The sequence below is a fragment of the Saccoglossus kowalevskii genome, chromosome 8 (assembly GCF_978046115.1).
Source record: "Saccoglossus kowalevskii chromosome 8, keSacKowa6.1, whole genome shotgun sequence".
NCBI lineage: Eukaryota > Metazoa > Hemichordata > Enteropneusta > Harrimaniidae > Saccoglossus > Saccoglossus kowalevskii.
In genome coordinates this window covers 25,696,665-25,721,482 of record NC_140648.1, presented here as the reverse complement: position 1 = coordinate 25,721,482, position 24,818 = coordinate 25,696,665, and the positions used below count along the sequence as shown (strand labels likewise).

The window sequence follows — 24,818 nt, the reverse complement described above, 5'->3', positions numbered from 1 at the left end:
GGACTATTTTATGATCTTATTATGTAAAGAGGAAACTAGTGATGAAAAGGTTGACCTATTGTCCAGGCAATAGGTCTATAATATAGAAGTAAAACCTATACAGTAAATCAGACCTATTTATACACCATAGCTGGGGGTAGAAGACAGAATTGACAGTAGAAGGTTAATCAACTAAAACAACTTTCATGGTTGCATCAATATATCTTTGTATGGTATCCATGGCAACCAAACAGCATTGTGCATTTGAAGTTCGTGGGAAACTGATGTTGAGTCAAACTGTAGAGGACTATGAAAATGAATCTTTATGCACATTGTTTTACTCCCATAATGCACCTCATCAGGAGCATCAGGAACCTGTAATGTCTAATGTATGTACCAAGTTTGAACGAAATCCACCCATAAATGCTTGATATTTGATGATTTTTTAGCACATAAATGACCACCATTCGGCCATTTTGAATAGGATAGTAAAACCAATATATCTATTTATCTATGACATGATGTATAATGAATATTTAAAATTTGAAAATATTATCAGTCAAAACAAGTCGGAGATATGGGTCTAGAAGCCCATTCATTAAAACAAAATGGCCGCTAGACAGCCATTTTGAATCCGATCTGAAAAATAAATGATGTGCATCAGGAACCTGTAATGTCTAATTATATGTACCAAGTTTGAACGAAATCCATCCATAAATGCCAGAAATGCTTGATATTTGATGATTGTTTAGGACAAAAAAATCCACCATTTGGCCATTTAGAATATATCTGTCTATCTATGACATGATGTATAATGAATATTTAAAATTTGAACATAATCAGTGAAAGCAAGTCAGAGATATGGCACGAGAACCACATTCATTAATACAAAATGGCTGCCAGTCGGCCATTTTGAATCTTATCTGAAAAACAAAATTATTTGCATCAAGATCCCATGATGTCTAATGTATATACCAAGTTTGAACAAAATCCATCTGTAAACAGCCGAGAAATGGTTGATTTTTTGGATTTTTTAGCACAAAAATGGCCACCATTCGGCCATCTTAAATCAGATCGTAAAACAAAATGATGTGCATCAAGGTCCTATAATGTCAAATGTATATACCAAGTTTGAACAAAATCCATCTGTAAACAGCCGAGAAATGCTTGATTTTGATGATTTTTAGCACAAAAATGGCCGCTATTCGGCCATCTTGAGTCAGATCGTGAAACAAATTGACGTGCATATGTATAATATCATGTATGATGTATGTGTGAAGTTTGATTGTGATTGGTCAAGGCATTTCTAAGATACAGGTCTGGACGCACGCACACACGGATGTCAAAACATATAAAGTCCCCATTTAGTCCCCAACAGGGGACTAAAAATACATTTTAGAGAGCACCTCTACCACAAATTCAATTAAATCTGATGTGTTGAGATATCAGAAATGGGCTAATAATAAATAGATAATCAATATGCATGTTTTCAAAACCAAACCAAATTATTATGCAAATTAAGCAATTATTATGCATAGATTTAGGTTTGTGTATTGTTCCAGGGCGTACATATACCAAGTATTATTATAATGTGATGATTAATCCTAAAAAAATGGTGGAAAGCTGAGAAGTAAATGATTATGAAAATTAGGTACCATAATTATTAAAAAATCACAGAACAAAACTAAAAAAATAATTTATAAAAATATTATACCGGATTCTGCCGTAAATTACCCTTGGCCATTAAACGGCAGTTTTGGTTTTAAAAAAAGTAAAATGGGACCAGAAATCATGTTTTTCGGCAGTTTTTTAAGGTGTTTATTTTTTAATATTTTGGCATCATTTTTTGGACATTTCAAAGATTCCTGACACCTAAAATAGAGCCTAATTTAAGTTTTACCGTCGTCAAAAAGTAAGATGTTTATTGTGACTAGCATGACTGGTAAGCTTCGTTTCGATAATGAGCTGTCATCATAGTAAACGATGTTAAATTATTCTTCAAATGCTCAGTTTATCTTTTAAAAAAAATCATGATGTTTTCCCATGAAAATCCAAGCCAAAATATTGTACTAGAACATCGGCAAGTCTCTTCCGCATTGCGTTCAATAACATTAACTTATTTGAATGAGCTATGGTATTTTGAACACGTTCCTGTCATCCATCATTTTGATTGGTTAATTAGCAATTTGACCATAATTGTATTTGGCATACCAGGTTCGTTAATATGATTTTCTTTTTGGAGAAAGATGATGCTGAGTGACATTATAATGAAATTTTTGGCGGTCTACTTTTTAATTCAGCAAGAAAAAAACGTATCAAATGTAAGATTAGCTTCTGCAATAGTTTCTTTCGTCTTAGGTGGTCAAACTGCCGGCGTTGAAAGTCAACGTAGGTGGAATTTTGAAATTTTGAACCCTAAATAAGGGCCCATCAGTCAAGAAATCCCCCAGGCCGATTTTCTGGATGGGCGAATTTACGGCAGAAAAATATACCAATATATGGATGGTGGAAACAATAATATTGTTGATCTTCGTAGTCCAAAATCTGGGTTTTAGTCATGTAAAATTCTTCATTGTTGTCTGTACACACTTTGATTCTCTGTTTAACCAATTTTTATTTTAGCCAATATTTATTTGAGTCAAATATCTTGAAATGTAAGTTTACATGCAATTCACTGTATTGCAACGATCACAACGACGACAACGACAAAACAGACATTTTCCCCTCCCATACCGTTCTCCTTGTTCACATTATGAGTAAGGTAACAAAGGCGAGGTATACAGGATACATAATGTACTTCACATTACGGAACTTGAAAAAGGTAAAAGTAAATAGTGTATATAGAAATGTTTCAAGGGCTTTTGCGAAATTTCTTTGCATTGATACATTGCCATATGGAGACCATGTGCATTTTGTTCTCAGATAAGTTACCTTATGGTCCAAAAAATTATAGTCTTTCTCAAAACAAAGTTGATAATGTTCTGTATGATGAAATATTTACCATAGTTATTGCAATCAAAATGTTCATATCACAACCATGGTGGCAGTTTATATTGTTGTTGTCAGAGCAATTGCAAATGTTATATTATCTGATCTCAAATTTCATGAAAGTTCACCACCAAATATTCCTACATTAAAAATATTAAGCAATCAGACTGGTAGTTTTCAAGAACATGTCAAAAATAACATTTTTTACAAAAATTACAAAAAATATACACTAAAGATAGAAAATTGATGCTTTCAACATGAAATGAACAAATCTGCTGAAGCTTCACCTAAGATACCTGCATGCAAAGTATCAATGTAATAAATTTACCTGGTAGTTTTCTAGAAAATGTTGATAATATAATTTTTTACAAAAATGACAAAAATATTCCAACTCCAAAGTACATGTTCCTGAATACTGAGTATCCGGATGGACAAACAATGGAAAATCATTTTTGATAACAGAGTAAAAAAAAAGTAAAACAAGCCTTTAACCCAGTGTTTTCATGAGACAGGACATATTTTACAAATTACGGTATTACAACTGATCCTTAGAAACAACACAATGTGGTAAAAAGTACTTGTAAAGACAAGGTTAGAGAGAGAGTCATCAGTATGTTTACCTCGTTGTAGCACTGCTATCGCCGGTCTCTTTCGATCGCTGTTTTGCCAATAGTTTAGCTCTTCGTTTAGCTCTGTTTTTCTCCCTGGAACTCATTCCTGGTTTCAGCATGGCAGACATCTCTTGTGATAAGACGGTTGTAGGAGCAAACTACAACGAATAGCATGATTGTATAAACAGAAATGAAAATCGTCATAATCAAAAAAATGATATGCCTGTAATAAATGCTTTGCAAATAAGCAAGGACGCTAGCAACACAGTCTGAGATAATAGATAATTTCAAACATAGTCATTCGCATAATATTTCTATAAATATCATCTTGGGTAATCATCTCACAATTTATGTGACTTCAAATGAGATCTTGCTCTCATATCACACCAGTTGCATGCCCTTATCTTATGCTGAATTTGTCATGTTTGTTTTACGACTGCAGCGGACAAAATTCTGACAGATAAAATCATTTTACAGAGAGCACATTGCTTGGAAACAATGTTATCTAATATGAAAGATGCAGACAGGGTGAGGACTACCATAGTCCTTTTACATGTAGTCATTAATGTTTGCTGCTCTATATTATTTTACGGAAATTCCAATATTATTACAATGTACATGTAATATTAAATAATACATTATAAGGCAATGTGTTGTCACTGAACCTGTGTAATAATATGAGGTTATTACAAGGATACCTCAAAGTATGCACAAGTATGCAGCGGAGGTCGATGTGATGGAGTACTGTCTGAGTGCATACTTTGAGGTATCCTCGTAATAACCTTATTATTATACCGGTACATTTTTTCCTTCCAAGAATACATCATGGGAATGCCGAAATCCAAAACGTTTAGAACTGAATCAGCGAACTTCTTTGTGTGGAATCCGGTCTACCCTGGTGGCAGCCATGTTTGTTTTTATTATTAAAGGACGCTTACGTGCGTAATCAAACCATATTAGAAATTCGCATTTCCTTATATGGTGGGATGAAAATACTCGTAAAATATCGCAAAATTACGGCACACTGTAACTTATGGCATTACAGTGACAGATAATAAATACATGTAACGCATCATATACTTGTAAAGTAGTATCAGGTTTTTTCGACTATTATTTTTTTCCTATCAGAATCATGTTTCCCATGATTTTGTTCCACAATTGTTTTTTTACTCTGGGATTTCATCTTCTGGAACTCAGAGTCAATTTAAATAACAATGTAGAATAACATTACTAGAAAAACAAGTCTGACGGATGACCCACATTAAAGGTCACACATGCTGGCACTTTGCATGACCCCATTAAAGGTCACACATCCTGGCACTTTGCATGACCCCATTAAAGGTCACACATCCTGGCACTTTGCATGACACCATTAGAGGTCGCACATCCTGGCACTTTGCATGACCCCATTAAAGGTCACACATCCTGACACTTTGCATGACCCTCATTAAAGGTCACACATCCTGGCACTTTGCATGACACCATTAGTGGTCACACATCCTGGCACTTTGCATGACCCCATTAAAGGTCACACAAAGTATTTTTATTATAGGAATAATTTACGAACTACTGGCATATTTTGAAAAAATAATTTTTATTGATAGTGAGTGAGATTGTCTGCCTAGAAAGTACCTGGGTGTGAGAGTTTAGAGAGTGCTGTGTATGGATGATATGATGTGGTGAATTTGCAAAGGACATACCTGAGACCGTCCCTCTCTGTAATCCATCCTAACAGCTAAGTCAACATCATTAAATAACTCCTCAGTATCAATGCCCAATGCACCACCTCCAATGTCAAGTCCAAGTCTCTTCTGGAGAATTCGTTTTTGTTTAGCAAGCCTTTCTTTGGGATCACCACCTGACAGGAAAAGTTAATATTATTATTATTATACTTATGATTTATATGGATTTTGTACATTTGCCATGGTAACTCCATGTAAGCATAAATACTGGGTTGTGAGCACTCACTACATGGAGTTACATCACTACCTTGGCCAGGTCAAGTTGGAAGAACAGTGTGGCTTTTTAAAGTGAAGTTTTAAACAATTTCACTTCTACAGGACATTTTTTCATTATTTCATGTTATCATTTCAATGTATTGAAATTCACAATTGCTGTATTTTCTGTATTAGTAGAAAATTAAAATGTATATAATATAAAAGTGATGTAGCTTGAAATTAAAATAAGTCTTATTACAAAAATCTACACAACAAATGTATTATTTGTTTTATGTGCGATTCTAAGAGTAAGCAATGCTGTTACATGTATACCATAAATGTAAAAACTTCTGTAACAAAATTTGATAAATAAATTATTGAAATAAACATAATTTGAATGAAAAAAGGTTGAAATTTCTCCCGAAAAAAAGTGTGACCATGGCGCACCAAAACATGCAGAATACCGGTAGAATAATTTATTTTTTAATTTTATGAATTAAAATTTCACCTCCACTATTGTTAATTAGTTCTAACCACAGAAAATAAAAACATTGACAAAAAAATGTGCTATATAAATCTTGAAGTATTTTTTCAAAAATCCCAAAACTTTACAAAATTCACCAGTAAAGCTAGGTATGATCTACAAAATGTTACATACTTGTATCGTCATTTGCAGTGTCATATTCAGCTCCAGATGAGCCAGCTAAAAATGCACCTCTTTGAAGTATTCTACCAATGTCAAATTGAGAAAATACAAGCCTATCGCCTTGTACTGGGGTAGATGTACGGCTGCTGTCAGGAGTGTCAGATTCTGTGAGCGAGATTAAAATAAATAAATCAACAGTTTGGTTAATACATGATTTATGCAAGTTGTTTCCATGGAGGTATAAATATATTTACTTCTGTAATCTCTCGAACATTAACCGATTTGAGACCGTCAAAAATTGGCACTTTTATAAATTGTCCAAATGCAATATACAGATTGGGTACCTATCTTACAGCTCTAGGGGAGACCCTTCTACCTTAAACCATGGAGTTAAACTAACAGTGTGGCATTTGGTGCCAATAAGGCTTGTGTTGTGTTCTTCCCGTTACCATTGTTACCACTTATTTATCACACATGTCTGTAATTTCCAATGATTATTTCTTATCAGATTCGTCAATACCTTCTTTAATCTTCACTACATTTGGTGTCCATTGTGGTACATTTTTCACAATGGCTTCCATGGCTTGGCCTGCAGCTATACGGGTATCCCAGTTACTACTTTTCAGGTATATATGCACCTAGAAAACAAAAACAACAAATTAATAACTAAGAATTTACCGGGAACTGGTATTCCCAGTAAAAAACAATCAGTAGGAAAATGAGTTGAATGTTGGACACTAATCTAAGTTTGAAACTAGGATTCAAATACTGTAGAATACTTTATTTTCGCTTGGAATTTATTTTCGCTATTTTTGCTGAAGGGATGATTCCGTGAAAATAAAATCCAGCGAATATACTTTTTTTCCTATATTTCACATTAAACTCATCAAAAATCAGTGAAAATAAATTTCGTACAAAATGCCCAAAAAGTCTTTTTCGGCGAAAATTAATTCCAGCGAAAATAAAGTATTCCACAGTACCTGAAAAATAGATTTAACAGTTTTAATGATTTTAAAAGCTTGTATGATCCATTCAACTATCAACAATATTATATACAATAAGATGAATTTTGCAAAACCACCAAAGTGCACTTACATATTCCAGTTTATAATGCTGAATATTACAGTGGTGTTTTGTCCAAAAGGTATCATAAGGTATTTGCCATGTAACTATTATGCAAATTAGTCACATGTTCATTTTCAGCCAATACCAAAGTGTTATGCCTTTGCTAATCTTCAATCTTCTTTTTTTCCAGAAATTAATCAACAAATCAAAGCTGGGTTCAAGTATAGACCAACAAATTGAAAATGGTAATGTGAATCCAAAACTATCATTCATTGTTGCAGGATACACAGCTTTTACTTGTGAAAACAACCACAATACCCTGCAATTTTTAAGTTGCTTTAAAACAATGCTACCTAAAGTCAATAATAAGACAGTAGTACTGAAACAAGTGTTAATTTCACTCCTATGACATTTTGAGTATATTTACTGAATTTTAAATCCAGTGAAACAATTAGTTTAATTCTAATTTCACTTGTTCATGTAGATTTAATTCAGCTGGTTTTGCTTATCAGCGAAAATAGCGAAATTAAAACTCAATGAAAAATTAATACCTTTACAGTAGTTACTGAAATTAATTTTATTTACATCATTTTCCATTATTTCATTTACTAGGAGCATGTCTGTTAATAATATAACAGGTGTGTCTATGGTCAGAATAAATCATATTTTAATATACAATAAATCCAATAATTATGCATAAACCAACAATTGTATTATTGTACACTTAATTATTACCGGTAAAATAAAATGTACGATTTTTTTTGACTGTGAACATACCTCCACATGTATATATTTCAATAGAGCAAGTATGGTACTGTAAAATACAATATTTTAGCTGGAATTAATTTTCGCTGAAAAGACTTTTTGGGTGTTTTGTATGGAATTTATTTTCACTGATTTTTGGTGAGTTGAATGTTAAATATAGGAAAAAAGGTATATTCACTGGATTATATTTTCACTGAATCACTCCTTCAGCGAAAATTAATTCTAAACGAAAATAAAGTATTTTACAGTACTTTGTTTTCATGCTAACATAACAAAAACTCAATAAATAAAATGCTTGATGCAAATATAACTGTGATTAACAAGCCAACAATCCATGTACATGTACTCAAAAATTATTTTCTGTCAGTGTAAATCTTGCTAAAGTATCATACAATACATGTGACGCAAATATCAGTTCAATGATTTAACATGTTTCAGCATGAGAAATCACAAGCCATTTAGGTCAACATTTGGAACAAATAATGTATAAAAAATGTCAGAATTAGCCTGGATGTGCCCCTTTGATTACCCTACAAGATATACTTGAATTTCATACATGTATATCATTGCTACTGAGATAAAAGTGGAATCAGATAATATGCAAATAAGTATATTAACATGCACACAATAGACCATTTCCCGCTGACTGCGAGTCCCTGTGTTATACATGAAATTGAACGAAAAAACAGGACAAACAAAGGTCATAGCGAGGTAGCGGCTTCAGAACATCGCGTGGGATTCGTCAAACATAAAAATATTTTCGGGTATTTCCTCGCTTAATAATGTGCTATACATATTTGATGATAATTAATTATTGAAAGGGTATCTCAACGCAATGTTCCCCTCTCAAGGATTGCCATTACGACATTGAGCGATAAAAAGAAGAAACATAAATTCAAAATCAAATTGTTAGATCTTTGTGACAGGGGTTTGGTCCGCGCCTTTCACACAGTATGCAAGATCTCGGGGTGAACGGAAAATCACCTATTGAAAATTTGATAAGGGTCAGATCCACAGTACTGGATATGCAACATAAATGATTGTGTTCCATAATTACATGCTCTGATCATAATGATTGACAGACCACAATCACTGGAGAATCATCAGACTTTAGTTAGAGAGGAATCATCAAGAGACAGAAAGCTGAAGCGATAATAATCCGTACCACATCACAATCTGTGGGTTTTATCAATCCCCATGTAACTAATAAGTGTTCATTGCAGGAATAATGTGGGTGATAGTATTCCCCACAACAGGGGAAACTGATGGCAAAAAGTGCTCCTATGTGTTTTTGATATCTGTGATATTCCTAGAAAGTAGGAATGCAAGTCTTAAAGGCGACATTTACATCTCTCAGGATGGGCGTAGCTTAGTATTCTAATTTTGACTGATTATACAACGACAGTAACTGTCAATTTTTCCTTGTATGCAGATAGTCGACGTCTGCACTAATCTATTGTTTATGTGTATAGTTACTGATCTAAACTGTGTAAAATAAAATAAACAATTCATTTCTGGTGACGAATCCAAATTCTAGTTGGTGTACACACAGTTCCTTCTAAAGTGACGTGGTCTATGCTGCAATGTATAAACCATGTTGCGTAGAGTAAATAATTATTTTTGGCTGTATTTTGCTCTACTGTAATTCTAAACCTTGTCTCTGAATGATCGGTTGTTTTCCATTCTGTCTTACAATGTTTTATTCAAGATTACTTTCTATCCCAGCAAACTAAGAGAACTGTAATAATTGTCTGAGATTACATGTATATTCATGTAGCCCTGCATTACAGTCTTCTGTTTTTCTTGTTCCACAAGTCAGCGTCCAATTTTTGGTGTCATTATAACAAGATTACAGTACACCATATTTTTTGTGTCAGTACATATAATACCTATTTCGAAATCGGTCAAAGTGTGTCTGAGAAAACATGAAAATAATTTTCTAGGAAGACTAATGGCCACCAGGCAACCATTTTGAATCAGATCGTTAAACAAATTGATGTGCATCAGTAACCAACCAACCATGAGTCTGAGAAAGAGTTGATTGATTGATTTTTTGGGCCGAAAATGGCCACTTGTCAGACAAAGGTCAACAGAAAAGAACCAAAAAACTAATTGACGTGCATACATCTCCTATCAAGACCTTTGTACTAACTTCAAACAAAATCAGTCAAGGCATATTTCAGAAATGACAAACACACAAATCCCAAAACATAACAGGTTTCGTACTGGGTTTGTCTGGTGGGAACTAAAAAACTATTCAAAGTCTTCACAAAATTCCATGTTCAAAATGGGTCCTGCGTAATTTATGCAATGCATGTAAGACACATGCTGTAATATGGCTGTGGAGCTTCAAAAAAATGTTGACCAGTATGGTCAAAGGTCAAATGTTTGGGCCAAGGTTACTTGTTACAGTATAACCATGGAACTATAAACCCCAGGAAGAACAACGAAACTAAGAGGATTAAAAAAACCTTTGTCTTAGTTTATCTTACAGTGCTTTCGCTTTTGTTTCCACGACATTAGTCATACTCCATGTTAGTTGCCGCCGATACGCCCGTTTCAACCGCTTTGCTGGAAACGGAAAACTTGAAAAAAAATTGTCATATCTGCGCAGTAAAATATTTCGTTCACTACGCATGCGCAAACAAGTCGGTCTGCAGGGTGACCTTCAGTGTACCGGAAATCATGCAACGGGTCGGAGTTTTAGCGAGTTTTCATAATTTTTAATGTCGTTTTTAGATTACTTCTTGTTTTTTTCAACCCTCGAAAAAATAAGGTTGCGAAAGTTTGCGAAACATGGGGTTTGGTGAGCTGTTTGTTGTTGAGATATCCCGACTAATTCCGTGTTTCCCTTCGATCGCCAGAAGTGGCAATGTGTTTTTTTTTCCCGTTGAATGTCGATCATTTATCAGTGTTTTTGTCTTGGCGCCATTGTTTTTTTATGCTATAACCGGAACAACTCGGTCACGTGATCTCCCGGAGTCGTCCGATTGACTCCGAAAATGACCGATAGTCGGAGATAAACGTTCATTTGCGTAAATCGGCTTATTTTTTAATGCGACAAAATAAACAGTCAAAATAAACATTCGACATCGCGGCAACTATCATAGTTCAAAGGAAACGAAGTGGTTGTTCTTCCTGGGGTTTATAGTTCCATGGTATAACCAACTACTGGACAGGATCTATAACTTTGGATAAACGGTAAAATTAAAGGTAATTGGCTACTATTATATGTTGTTGTTCACACAACCCAGATAAAAATATATCGTTACAAATCTACTTCTCATTCACACAAAACATAGGACAAACATAAACTTCATCATTATATCTGAACATTCTTTTGGGTTACATATTTTTTATGGATATTTATAGTTTCCAGGAATTATTCATTTTTTAATGAAATATTTCTTTAACATAGTTTTCTATAGAATTGTTCAAAAAATTCGCATTTTTGCATTTTTTTACGTAGTTTTTCTCCCAACAAATATTTTTGTAATGGGACTAAAATCTGAAATTTGTTTGTCAAAATCAATAATCTAATATGCGATAATTTAAAAAAAAAATTTGATTAAATTTGTTTAATTCTTAGGTCAAATACCTGTGATCTACCATGAAAATAAATAAATGAGTGATTAACAAACTATATTGTTATGCAAATTAGCCATGCCATTGCAATTTCCTGTACATACCAATCCCTTGTATTATTGTTAGTACAAGCTAAGTGAATTCATTCATATTGATACAATATCTTGATACAGTAAATTTTGACTGCTAAAATGTTCAAAAGTTCATATTTTTGAAAATATTTGCAATGACAAAACTTTGCAAACATCACAGTGACTTTTTGTTTTAAATTATGGTTGTATAAACAAAAGATGACAACCAGATTTCAGTTTGTAGAATTTCCTCTGTGAATTTTATCAGAGTGATCCGGAAAATTGTTCTTTTTTAGTATTTTATATTTCTTTCTTACAAACATTGCGATGGGCATCTTTTGTGGTCAGTTATATTTTGTACAAAAATCAACAATGGTTGGATAGGTATATTATTTCCACTTTGCAGTATATTGTAGCCAGTACTTGTAGACTTTGTTCTCTAGCATAAGATTTTAATGTGCATTTTGTTCATAAATGCTGTATGATCTTTGGGCCTACCAGTGATTCAGAGTCCTATGTTCTTTGTTAGAACAGAACATGTGCTATATTGACCAAAAAACAATGTTGCTATGGTTTTAGACTCATGACAAACCCAAAACAAAAGAAACCGTCTGATCCAAGCGTCCTTCGTACTTGAAAAATCAAGTCTTATTGCCCTTGCATTTTTGAGCGAACCAACAATGATGCCAAAAATGACAAAACTTCGGCCAATCTTCTACGATATTTTTATAATATCATTTATTCAGTCTAACAGTTAGAATTGCCTAGGCAACCAACATTTGTGACATTTCATTCCGGCAATAAAAAAAATTGGTGATAATAGCCAAAGGGGTGAGGGACTGAATTTCAAAAATATATTTTATATATAGGGTGAACAATAAAATCATGAATGTTTGTTGAATATAAATTTGATGTTAGTTTACTACTTAGGTAAGATTTAATTGCAATTCTCCTCTAAAAGTTGATGAAAAGGCACATTTTAAACTGCCTTCAAGTCTTTAAAATTACCGTCCATCATAAGTGTATTCATATCAAGGTGTTAACCTAAATTGTCAGACATTTTTACATATACCAGTAATAGGCAAAATAAAAGTGTACAAAATATACATGCTAAATGACATTTCCCACATTTTTTCAGCTACACTATTTTGCAATTTCCCCAGGCTTGCAGATTTAATGAATTTTGTCTTACTCAAAAGTAAAGCCACTTATACTGAATAAGTTCAAGGTAACATGCAATACAAAAATTGAAAAAAGTATGGCTTTAGGTTTTGATCAGTATTTTAATCAGTAAAACCATAAAGAAAAGATAAAAAATGATTTGCATATTTTTGAAGCATACAAAAAAGAGCCCCAATACTATTTTTTTTATCAGAATCCCACTCTACTGAATAATCTTTTGTCAATTACTGTTTGAATGTATACTCAATCAAAGTCCTTTAAGAGCATGGATCTAAAAAATAGATCTACGTTTACCTCCATGGATAGAGGGACTGTGTCTGTGACTCAAAGTATGGAATGTCTGGTTTGCTTGATTTGTTTCTCAGCAGATTTTTAAGACTCCTACTAGGTTTACATAAAAACCATGGGTTTTGAAGCACACAGATTTCCAATTTTTTACAAAACAAAATTATTTTCCATCAAGATGTTGAAGAACATTTTTTTTAGTGATTTTGCCATCAGACTTTCTCACCCAAACTATTCTGCACTTTTTTCTTATATTCTTCAATATTTCTGGAAATGAACCCTAATTTTGGATCCAACAGGCAAAGTTTGAGTCAATTTTCAGGTTTTAATCAAAAAATTTGGTTATTTTTGTCCCAATCTTCTGAAAGAAATTGAAGACTATAATCAAAACTACACATATTTTGTGAATTTGTGATTGAACGAGGATGGTGGAAAGGTTAAAGCGAGAGGGACTTCACCTGCGCACGCACAGGAATTGAGTCCCAAGCGACGATAACAGATGCTAAAAATGCAAAGGCTCATGGTAGACAATGACACGCTATGCATGTTAGAAAAAAACTGCAAGAGGGAGCACTGCAATTTAGCGGTGTCACTAAGTGGGAGGAGATAGGGTACTCCCTACCAGGGTGTGGAGTTTTTGATAATTCTAAGTTAAAATGGAGCATTCTATGACTTCTTTAGGGCCAAAATTACTATCAGATAGGTCACAGTTGAATACTGTGGCCACATGTGATCCCTGGTCAATCAGAATTTTACGGTAGTCAGAGCATCTGCTCCCCAGGGTAAGGGGGGGCATAGCCTTGGCATGAGGAAGCTGTGCCCCTCTTCCCTTGTTTAAAAAAATCTCTGCGCTATGGCCATCTGACGCATGACTCCCTCACTTTAAGGAGAACAATGAGTTATTGTGGTAAGCTTAATTGATTGGAATAAAGGAAATTATGATTTGTTCAAGTAATGACACTCACCTTTGCAAGTAGATTGTGCAACTCGTGTGGATGAAGTTTCTGTACTTCTCCAAGCTGTTGAGCAGCAGCTTTACGAGTGACTGGGGTGGAACCAGTGTCCAGCAATAAAAATAATCTGTCCAACCTGATTTTTGAAGAAGAAGAAGAAGAACATATTAATTAAACCCCAGAAAAAAAAGTTTGTACATCTATTTTTTTATTAACTTTTAAAATTGTGCTTTAATTTGATTTTTTTTTTAATTATTAATTTCATTCAAATCCTGATAAAAATGCAAGAGCAATTATGTTTAATTGGCACACGATAATGATTAAACGATGACCATTTGTTCCAGGCCTAAGCATATGATTTGTATTGTCAGAAAATAAATATGCAAATTGCATTATTGAATTATGCAAATTAGTTGCTATTTTTGGGCATTCACCAGGGAACAACACTGAACCATTATGTCATCAGAGCAATATTATGTAATATATAAATAAATATAAGAAATAGAGATTAGGTTTGTGCAAAAAATTATAGGGTAGTCTACTTCTTTTACCACAAGACACAGCAATGCCTTTGTATAGAAGTGAGAGCTGCCCATTTATTTATATCCCCAGAAGCATAACACTGTCATACATGCAGAAAGTAAAATGACTATTTTATGAATAATATATGGAATATAAAATATAAAAAAATGGCATTTCTCAGATTTATTAATAACAGATGGCTACAAATTGCTACCTGATTTGTATTTTAATGATCCAGCAAAAAATGTAATTTTGGGTTTATCAACACCCAGAAATACAACAGACAACAAAGTCTTGTCTTCGGGCTACTATTCTCCAAAACTAGTAGCCCACCTAGACTACTGGAAATTTAGAAAATATTGTTACTTAGTTTTTTTAAAAATAAACCAATTAGTCTTGAAAATGTCCTACACAAATGACATTTAGTTATTTCTATTCACACTTTTTTGCATAGCTATAAGTACCTCCTAAACTACTGAATGTTACTATGGGGGCTACCGGTACTAGCTTTTTAAAACTGGTAATCCAGCAGACTTCCAGGCAATGTTGTTAATTAATTTTGGGTCCTGAGTGTAGTGAATAGCTGCATGTATCTAGGGGTTACAAGGCATGATTATATCATATCCTGAATGCATTTCCCAAGATGATTAAAACAAATGATTACAATCACATAAGTGAATGAGGGCACATATATGTCATAACACATTGTAGATCTCATATCAGGCCATCTGTGCTCCAAAATGAGATAAGGTTCTACTACATGTAGGCTTAAAATAAAAAAAGTGCACAAATTTTAATATGTATATCATATTTGTTCTATTCGTAGTGTACATGCTTATGTAATTTACAATGGTGTTTCTATGGTTTCTAAGGAAGCAATAGCTGTGATTTTGAATTTTGTTTTTGTTTAAATGTATCTACACCTAATCTTAATGAAATCTTGAAATCGGTCATGTGATGAGGACAGTAGAAAACAATGATGCATGACACACATTACTACAAGAAATGAAACATAAAATCATCAGTGAGAGGCTGTCAGAGAGAGGTCTAGTTTTTCAACATGACAATGTATTTGACATTTAGCGCAGGATCCTCACTAAGTTGTCATCTTGTACCCTAATCCCGAGGTTCGTTTGACAATAGATGTCTACCTCTGGAGTCGCTAACAAAACCCTGGGCTTTTTTTTTTTGCAAGTGATTCAGTACATGTACAACAAAGGTATATGCTTTCAGTGTAAACTTTTCGGCAATGACCATTACAAATTGGCACTATAAACACATTGTATAAGGTAAGAATTGTAAAATTAAAGTAGGTTTAATTTTAACGAATTTGTTGTTGCATGTACAGTATGTATGTAGTGAGGTTAGAAGGGTTAAAAACATTATATTGTTAAATTAGAATATTTAATTTAACTATTGTATTTATCTATTGGTGACATAAAAAATAATAATTAAGTTCACTACAGCATGCAACACTTTTTGATTTACATATTACATACATCTACATGCAATAAATAAATAAATAAACAAACAAACAAACAAACAAACAAACAACAAATAAATAAATAAATAAATAAATAAATAAATAAATAAATAAATAAATAAATAAATAAATAAATAAATAAATAAATGATAGTTCCAAATCAAATTGTTCAGCCAAATATCAATGCAACATGTCTATGCAGCGAGTAGTGAAAGTAACTACATGTACAAGAAGATGGTTAATTGGTTAATATTCATCATAAATGTATTCACTACACATTTCAATTATGAAACGATGATCTGAAACGAAATGTCAAAAGAATAAATAACAATTTGAGAAATACACGGATAAGAGAAGGCAATGGATAATGCTGCCGGCATTAATATAATTTTTTTACAAAGCACTACACGATCTGTATATCAAGTATCAGTCACGAGACCGTTGTTATTATTGTATACAACAATCAATTCCACAATTACCTTGTCGCCATCTTGTAAATGATTTTCAAAGAACAGCTCAAATCTTGGCAGTGAGTGCGGCTCGTCTATATAGCACCCCAGGGTTCTGAAACAATGACGCCGCGGCGGGGCGTAACACGGATGCTAAAAGTCAGTCGATCAGTGGAACTCGATGACAGATCAAAACGCAAACAAAATACACGATAAGCGGAAGAATTTCTCTCTCTTTTCAATGAAAAACATACACTGTTATGTCCCACTGCGAAAAGCAGAAGTAAATGTAGTGTTCAAAATCTTGTTTCTGGCGTTCGGGTAGCGGTCTATGGGATAAGAATTGCAATTTCCTTTTTCCTGATCCAGCACAAGCCTCTCATCATACCACTAACATCCGCCATGTCCGGATCAGCTGGGATTAGAACACCGCCTAGGCTAGTCAAAATAAACAAATGCCGTGTCGTGCCACATTATTCGGGATACTGTTTAAAACTATGAATAATTTATCGTTGGTCGCTATAAACAAAGTTTAATTTGGAAATATAACTATTTAATACAGAACTATTTATCTTAGTTTCTCAGACCTAAAGTAATTATACTAATGTCGACGTATTTTCAAATCGCCTAGAGGGTCAAATTTCGAAGTCAACATCATGGCCGCGGCTTCTCATGAGTTTCGACAGAAGCATCCAAAAAACCGGAAGAATAAGTTTAAGTTGGTCTTTGATGAAGAAAACAGAGCGTAAGTATGATTTTTTAAAGATGTCGATTGAAAATGTGTGTTCTAACTTTCAAAACTGAAAGACGGCGTGATGAGACCAGGGTCAAACACACTTCATTCATTAGGGTTTCGAGCCCTATGGGGCGAAACCCTATTGTAATTGCTATGTTTATTATTAGGCTTTCAAGTCCCTTCAGGCTTGAAAGCCTATTGTTTTTGTTAAGTTTATTAGGTTTTCAAGACACATGTCTTGGAAACCTTTTGTAATTGTTATGTTTTTTATTAGGGTTTCGAGCCCATTTGGTCGAAACCCTTTTGTAATTGTTCCGTTTATTATTATTATTAGGGTTTCGAGCCCATTTGGTCGAAACCCTTTTGTAATTGTTCCGTTTATTATTATTATTATTATTATTAGGGTTTCGAGCCCATTTGGTCGAAACCCTTTTGTAATTGTTCCGTTTATTATTATTATTATTATTATTAGGGTTTCGAGCCCATTTGGTCGAAACCCTATTGTAATTGTTCCGTTTATTAGGGTTTCGAGCCCATTTGGTCGAAACCCTATTGTAATTGTTCCGTTTATTATTATTAGGTTTTCAAGACACATGTCTTGGAAACCTATTGTAATCGTTATGTTTTTTATTATTCCGCCAGATTTTTTCGCTAAGCGCCATTTCGACACCGTTGCACATATCTGGAAAAAATTTTCATATGTTTGTAAAGATTGATGAGATCTAGTGCATATCCTAAGATGACGCATGTTGGTCACGTGGTACGGCGGCCATTTTGAATTTAAGACGAAATATGGCATGCTCATTTAAACACCTTTCTGAGGGTCTAGGAGTCTCAAACTTTCGCTTAAAAGAAGCATTGGCCCTAGAGCTACGTATTTCATGAAAAAAAAGTTGAACGGTCATGTGACTTTTTTTTCTAGAATTTTCTGAAATATTGTTTTGCATCTCATTTGCATAATTTTGATCGTATCAAAATTCCACGCCATAATTTTGAAGAACATCATACATACTACCGATTAATCAAAGAATCATGAAAGTGCGACCAACAGTTTTGGAGGAGTTGATTTATGAATATTTTTCACATTTTATATAAAATAGTGAGCAATGATGCATTATGGGAAAGGGGGGAGGGCCCTTAATACGATACACATTGTATTGCCATATATTGAGAACTATTGCATATACAAACATGGAACCAACGCTTTATTGAAGACATTGGACAAGAGAATTGACCAAAATATTGGATGACCATATATGGACATAAAACTCATTAAATATGCATGTCTCTAATATCTCATGCACTTTTAAAGATAGAAACATGTACCCAAACCTATTGTGAAGGCATTGGACAAGAGAATTGACCAACATATTCGATCACCATATATGGTCATAGAACTTGTTAAATATACATGTCTCTAATATCTCAGGCACTATTGCAAGTACAAACATGCAACCAGTGCTATATTGAAGACATTGGACGAGACAATTGAGCAACATATTCGATGACCATATATGGTCATAGAACTCATTAAATATGCATATCCATATTATCTCGAGCACGTTTAAAGATAGAGACATGTACCCAAACCTATATTGAAGACATTGGACAAGAAAATTGACCAACATATTCGATGACCATGTATGGTCATAGAACTCATTAAATATGCATGTCTCTAATATCTCAGTCACTATTGCAAACACAAACATGTAACCAATGTTATATTGAAGACATTGAACAAAAGGATTGACCAACACATTCGATGACCATATATGGTCATAGAACTCATTAAATATGCATATCCATAATATCTCGAGCACTTTTAAAGATAGAGACATGTACCCAAACCTATACTGAAGGCATTGTACAAAATAATTGACCAACATTTTAAATGACTATATATGGTCATAGAACTCATTAAATATGCAAGTCTCTAATATCTTAGGCACTGTTGCAAGTAGGAACATTGAACCAATGCTATATTGAAGACATTGGACAAGAGAATTCACAAACATACCCGATGACTATATATGGTCATGGAACTCATTAAATATGCATGGCTATAATATCTCGGACACTATCACATATACAAACATGGGACCAACGTTAATTTTGAGGGCTATTGCAAACAGTCATACATGGCCATGCATTGCATGTGACTTGGCCATGTGCCATGGTCTTGAAAACCGGTGATTGCTGCTATGCAGCTATATTTATTAGGGTTTCGAGCCCATTTGGTCGAAACCCTATTGTAATTGTTCCGTTTATTATTATTATTATTATTATTATTATTATTATTCTTCCGCCTAAATTTTTGGTCACGCTTTATGTCAACACCGTTGGACCGATCAGTTCCATACTTGCCACAATGGTAAAGCTGTATGAGATCTGGTGCATATCCTAAGTTCAGACACATAGGTCACATGACCAGGCCGCCATCTTGGATTAAAGGCGAAATTTTCAATGCCGAATTGCGCACCTTTCTGAGGGTCTGAGTGCTCCAATTTTTTTATGATAGTAGCAGTGCGACAAGGGCTACAAATGTCATCAAAAAAAACTTTAGCGGTCACGTGACTTTTTTTTATAGAATTTTTTGAAATTTTGTTTTGCATCTCATTTGCATAATTTTCGACAAATCAACTAACCCTGAATAACTTTGAAAGATCATATGACATAGTATTTAATTCCAAAATATGGAAGTCCAGGCGAAAAGCCGTTTTTTATAAGAAGATTTTAGAATGTTTTTTCATATTTTTTGGTTCTTTTATATGGTCACGTGACCTCATTTTATAGACATAATTGCAATATCTTGAGCACTGTTACAGTTAGGAACATGCAACCAGTGCAATATTGAAGTGATGGTACATGAAATTCTACTAACAAACAAGATGACCATATATGGTCATGTGATCTCATTAAATATGCATAAATGTAATATATCAAGCACTGTTACAGATAGGGACATGCAACCTGTGCAATATCGAAGCTATAAGACACGAGATGTTACTAACTAATGTGATGACCATATATGGTCATGTGACTTCATCAAATATGCATAAATGTAATAACTCAAGCACAGTTACAGACGGGAACATGCAACCTGTGCAATATCGAAGGTATGGGTCAAGAGATGTGACTAACTAATGTGATGACCATATATGGTCATGTGACTTCATTAAATATGCATAATTGAATTATCTCAAGCACTGTTACAGACATGAACATGCAACCTGTGCACAATCGAAGCTGTGGGACATGAGATGTGAGTAACTAATGTGATGACCGTATATGGTCATGTGACGTCATTAAATATGCATAATTGTAATATCTCAAGCACAATCACAGATAGAGACATGCAACCTATGCAATATCGAAGCTATGAGACAAGAGATGTGGCTAACTAATGTGGTGACCATATATGGTCATGTAATTTCATCAAATATGCATAAATGTAATAACTCAAGCACTGTTACAGATAGGAACATGCAACCAGTGCAATATTGAAGCTATTGTACAACAGAAGTGACTAACACATCCGATGACCATATATGGTCATGTGACCTCATCAAATATGCATAAATGTTATATCTCAAGCACTGTTACAGATAGGAACATGCAACCAGTGCAATATTGAAGCTATTGCACAACAGAAGTCACTAACATATCCGATGACCATATATGGTCATGTGACCTCATCAAATAAGCATAAATGTAATAACTCAAGCTCTATTACAGACGGGAACATGCAACCTGTGCAATATCGAATCTATGGAACATGAGATGTGACTAACTAATGTGATGACCATATATGGTCATGTGACCTCATCAAATATGCATAAATGTTATATTTGAAACACAGTAACAGATAGAAACACACAACCTGTGCAATATCGAAGCTATGAGACAAGATATGTGACTAACACATCTGATGCCCATACACGGTCATGTGACATCGTTAAACATGCATAAATGTAATAACTCAAGCACTGTTACAGACGGGAACATGCAACCTGTGCAATATCGAATCTATGGAACAAGAGATGTGACTAACTAATGTGATGACCATATATGGTCATGTGACTTCATTAAATATGCATAATTGAATTATCTCAAGCACTGTTACAGTTAGAAACATGCAACCTGTGCAATATCGAAGCTGTGAGACAAGAGATGTGACCAACTAATGTGATGACCATATATGGTCATGTAACTTCATCAAATATGCATACATGTAATAACTCAAGCACTGTTGCAGACATGAACATGCAACCTGTGCAAAATCGAAGCTATGGGACATGAGATGTGAGTAACTAATGAGATGACCGTATATGGTCATGTGACGTCATTAAATATGCATAATTGTAATATATCAAGCAGAATCACAGATAGAGACATGCAACCTATGCAATATCGAAGCTATGAGACAAGAGATGTGGCTAACTAATGTGATGACCATATATGGTCATGTAATTTCATCAAATATGCATAAATGTAATAACTCAAGCACTGTTACAGATAGGAACATGCAACCACTGCAATATTGAAGCTATTGCACAACAGAAGTGACTAACACATCCGATGACCATATATGATCATGTGACCTCATCAAATATGCATAAATGTTATATCTCAAGCACTGTTACAGATAGGAACATGCAACCAGTGCAATATTGAAGCTATTGCACAACAGAAGTCACTAACATATCCGATGACCATATATGGTCATGTGACCTCATCGAATAAGCATAAATGTAATAACTCAAGCACTATTACAGACGGGAACATGCAACCTGTGCAATATCGAATCTATGGAACAAGAGATGTGACTAACTAATGTGATGACCATATATGGTCATGTGACCTCATCAAATATGCATAAATGTTATATTTGAAACACAGTAACAGATAGAAACACACAACCTGTGCAATATCGAAGCTATGAGACAAGATATGTGACTAACACATCTGATGCCCATACACGGTCATGTGACATCGTTAAACATGCATAAATGTAATAACTCAAGCACTGTTACAGACGGGAACATGCAACCTGTGCAATATCGAATCTATGGAACAAGAGATGTGACTAACTAATGTGATGACCACATATGGTCATGTGACCTCATCAAATATGCATAAATGTTATATCTCAAGCACTGTTACAGATAGGAAAATGCAACCAATGCAATATTGAAGTTATTGCACAACAGAGCTGACAAAAACATCCGATGACCATATATGGTCATGGGACATCATTAAATATGCAAGATTGTAATACATTAAGCACTGTTACAGACAGGAACATGCAACATGTTTAGTATGAAGGCCATGCAATTTCCTTTAATATATTATTGTCAATGATGCTGATTTTGGAACGCTGCTAATAAGTCAGTGGGCTCGAAACCCAACATTGCTGCAACGCAGCTATATTTAGGGTTTCGAGCCCATTTGGTCGAAACCCTATTGTAATTGTTCCGTTTATTATTATTATTATTATTATTATTATTATTATTCTTCCGCCTAAATTTTTGGTCACGCTTTATGTCAACACCGTTGGACCGATCAGTTCCATACTTGCCACAATGGTAAAGCTGTATGAGATCTGGTGCATATCCTAAGTTCAGACACATAGGTCACATGACCAGGCCGCCATCTTGGATTAAAGGCGAAATTTTCAATGCCGAATTGCGCACCTTTCTGAGGGTCTGAGTGCTCCAATTTTTTTATGATAGTAGCAGTGCGACAAGGGCTACAAATGTCATCAAAAAAAACTTTAGCGGTCACGTGACTAATTTTTTCTAGAATTTTTTTAATTTTCTTTTGCATCTCATTTGCATAATTTTCGACTAATCAACTATCCCTGAATAACTTTGAAAGATCATATGACATAGTATTTAATTCCAAAATATGAAGTCCAGGCGATAAGCCGTTTTTTAGAAGAAGATTTTAGAATGTTTTTTCATATTTTTTTTGTTCTTTTATATGGTCACGTGACCTCATTTTATAGACATAATTGCAATATCTCAAGCACTGTTACAGATAGGAACATGCAACCAGTGCAATATTGAAGTGATGGTACATGAAATTCTACTAACAAACAAGATGACCATATATGGTCATGTGATCTCATTAAATATGCATAAATGTAATATATCAAGCACTGTTACAGATAGCGACATGCAACCTGTGCAATATCGAAGCTATAAGACACGAGATGTGACTAACTAATGTGATGACCATATATGGTCATGTGACTTCATCAAATATGCATAAATGTAATAACTCAAGCACAGTTACAGACGGGAACATGCAACCAGTGCAATATTGAAGTGATGGTACATGAAATTTTACTAACAAACAAGATGACCATATATGGTCATGTGACCTCATTGAATATGATTAAATGTAATATATCAAGCACTGTAAGAGTTAGGGACATGCATCCTGTGCTATATCGAAGGTATGGGTCAGGAGATGTGACTAACTAATGTGATGACCATATATGGTCATGTGACTTCATTAAATATGCATAATTGAATTATCTCAAGCACTGTTACAGTTAGAAACATGCAACCTGTGCAATATCGAAGCTGTGAGACAAGAGATGTGACTAACTAATGTGATGACCATATATGGTCATGTAACTTCATCAAATATGCATACATGAAATAACTCAAGCACTGTTACAGACATGAACATGCAACCTGTGCAAAATCGAAGCTATGGGACATGAGATGTGAGTAACTAATGAGATGACCGTATATGGTCATGTGACGTCATTAAATATGCATAATTGTAATAACTCAAGCACAGTTACAGACGGGAACATGCAACCAGTGCAATATTGAAGTGATGGTACATGAAATTTTACTAACAAACAAGATGACCATATATGGTCATGTGACCTCATTGAATATGCTTAAATGTAGTATATTGAGCACTGTTACAGACATGAACATGCAACCTGTGCAAAATCGAAGCTATGGGACATGAGATGTGAGTAACTAATGAGATGACCGTATATGGTCATGTGACGTCATTAAATATGCATAATTGTAATATCTCAAGCAGAATCACAGATAGAGACATGCAACCTATGAAATATCAAAGCTATGATACAAGAGATGTGACTAACTAATGTGATGACCATATATGGTCATGTAACTTCATCAAATATGAATAAATGTAGTAACTCAAGCACTGTTACAGATAGGAACATGCAACCAGTGCAATATTGAAGCTATTGCACAACAGAAGTGACTAACACATCCGATGACCATATATGGTCATGTGACCTCATCAAATATGCATAAATGTAATATATCAAGCACTGTTACAGATAGGAACATGCAACCTGTGCAATATCGAAGCTATAAGACACAAGATGTGACTAACTAATGTGATGACCATATATGGTCATGTGACTTCATCAAATATGCATAAATGTAATAACTCAAGCACAGTTACAGACGGGAACATGCAACCAGTGCAATATTGAAGTGATCGTACATGAAATTTTACTAACAAACAAGATGACCATATATGGTCATGTGACCTCATT

At 34.2% G+C, this 24,818-nt stretch overlaps 2 protein-coding genes across 2 annotated transcripts in view; one reads left to right on the top strand and one right to left on the bottom strand.

The window, feature by feature from the left end:
• LOC100371568 (TATA-binding protein-associated factor 172-like) overlaps window positions 1–16,975 on the bottom strand; it is a 62,268-nt gene extending 45,293 nt beyond the window's left edge. Inside the window, exons 1-6 of the mRNA XM_078009122.2 lie at window positions 16,552–16,975; window positions 14,080–14,203; window positions 6,682–6,799; window positions 6,174–6,326; window positions 5,279–5,436; window positions 3,588–3,736 (exon numbers count right to left, since the gene is read on the bottom strand). Of these exons, the coding sequence (XP_077865248.2) occupies window positions 3,588–3,736; window positions 5,279–5,436; window positions 6,174–6,326; window positions 6,682–6,799; window positions 14,080–14,203; window positions 16,552–16,562 (713 nt within the window). The 5' untranslated portion in view covers window positions 16,563–16,975. The remainder of the gene's footprint in view (window positions 1–3,587; window positions 3,737–5,278; window positions 5,437–6,173; window positions 6,327–6,681; window positions 6,800–14,079; window positions 14,204–16,551) is intronic.
• A 145-nt stretch (window positions 16,976–17,120) lies between these two features.
• The window catches only part of LOC100371720 (nucleolar protein 12-like), a 166,816-nt gene continuing 159,118 nt past the window's right edge, over window positions 17,121–24,818 (top strand). The window contains exon 1 of the mRNA XM_002734577.4: window positions 17,121–17,266. Coding sequence (XP_002734623.2) covers window positions 17,178–17,266 — 89 coding nt within the window. The 5' untranslated portion in view covers window positions 17,121–17,177. The remainder of the gene's footprint in view (window positions 17,267–24,818) is intronic.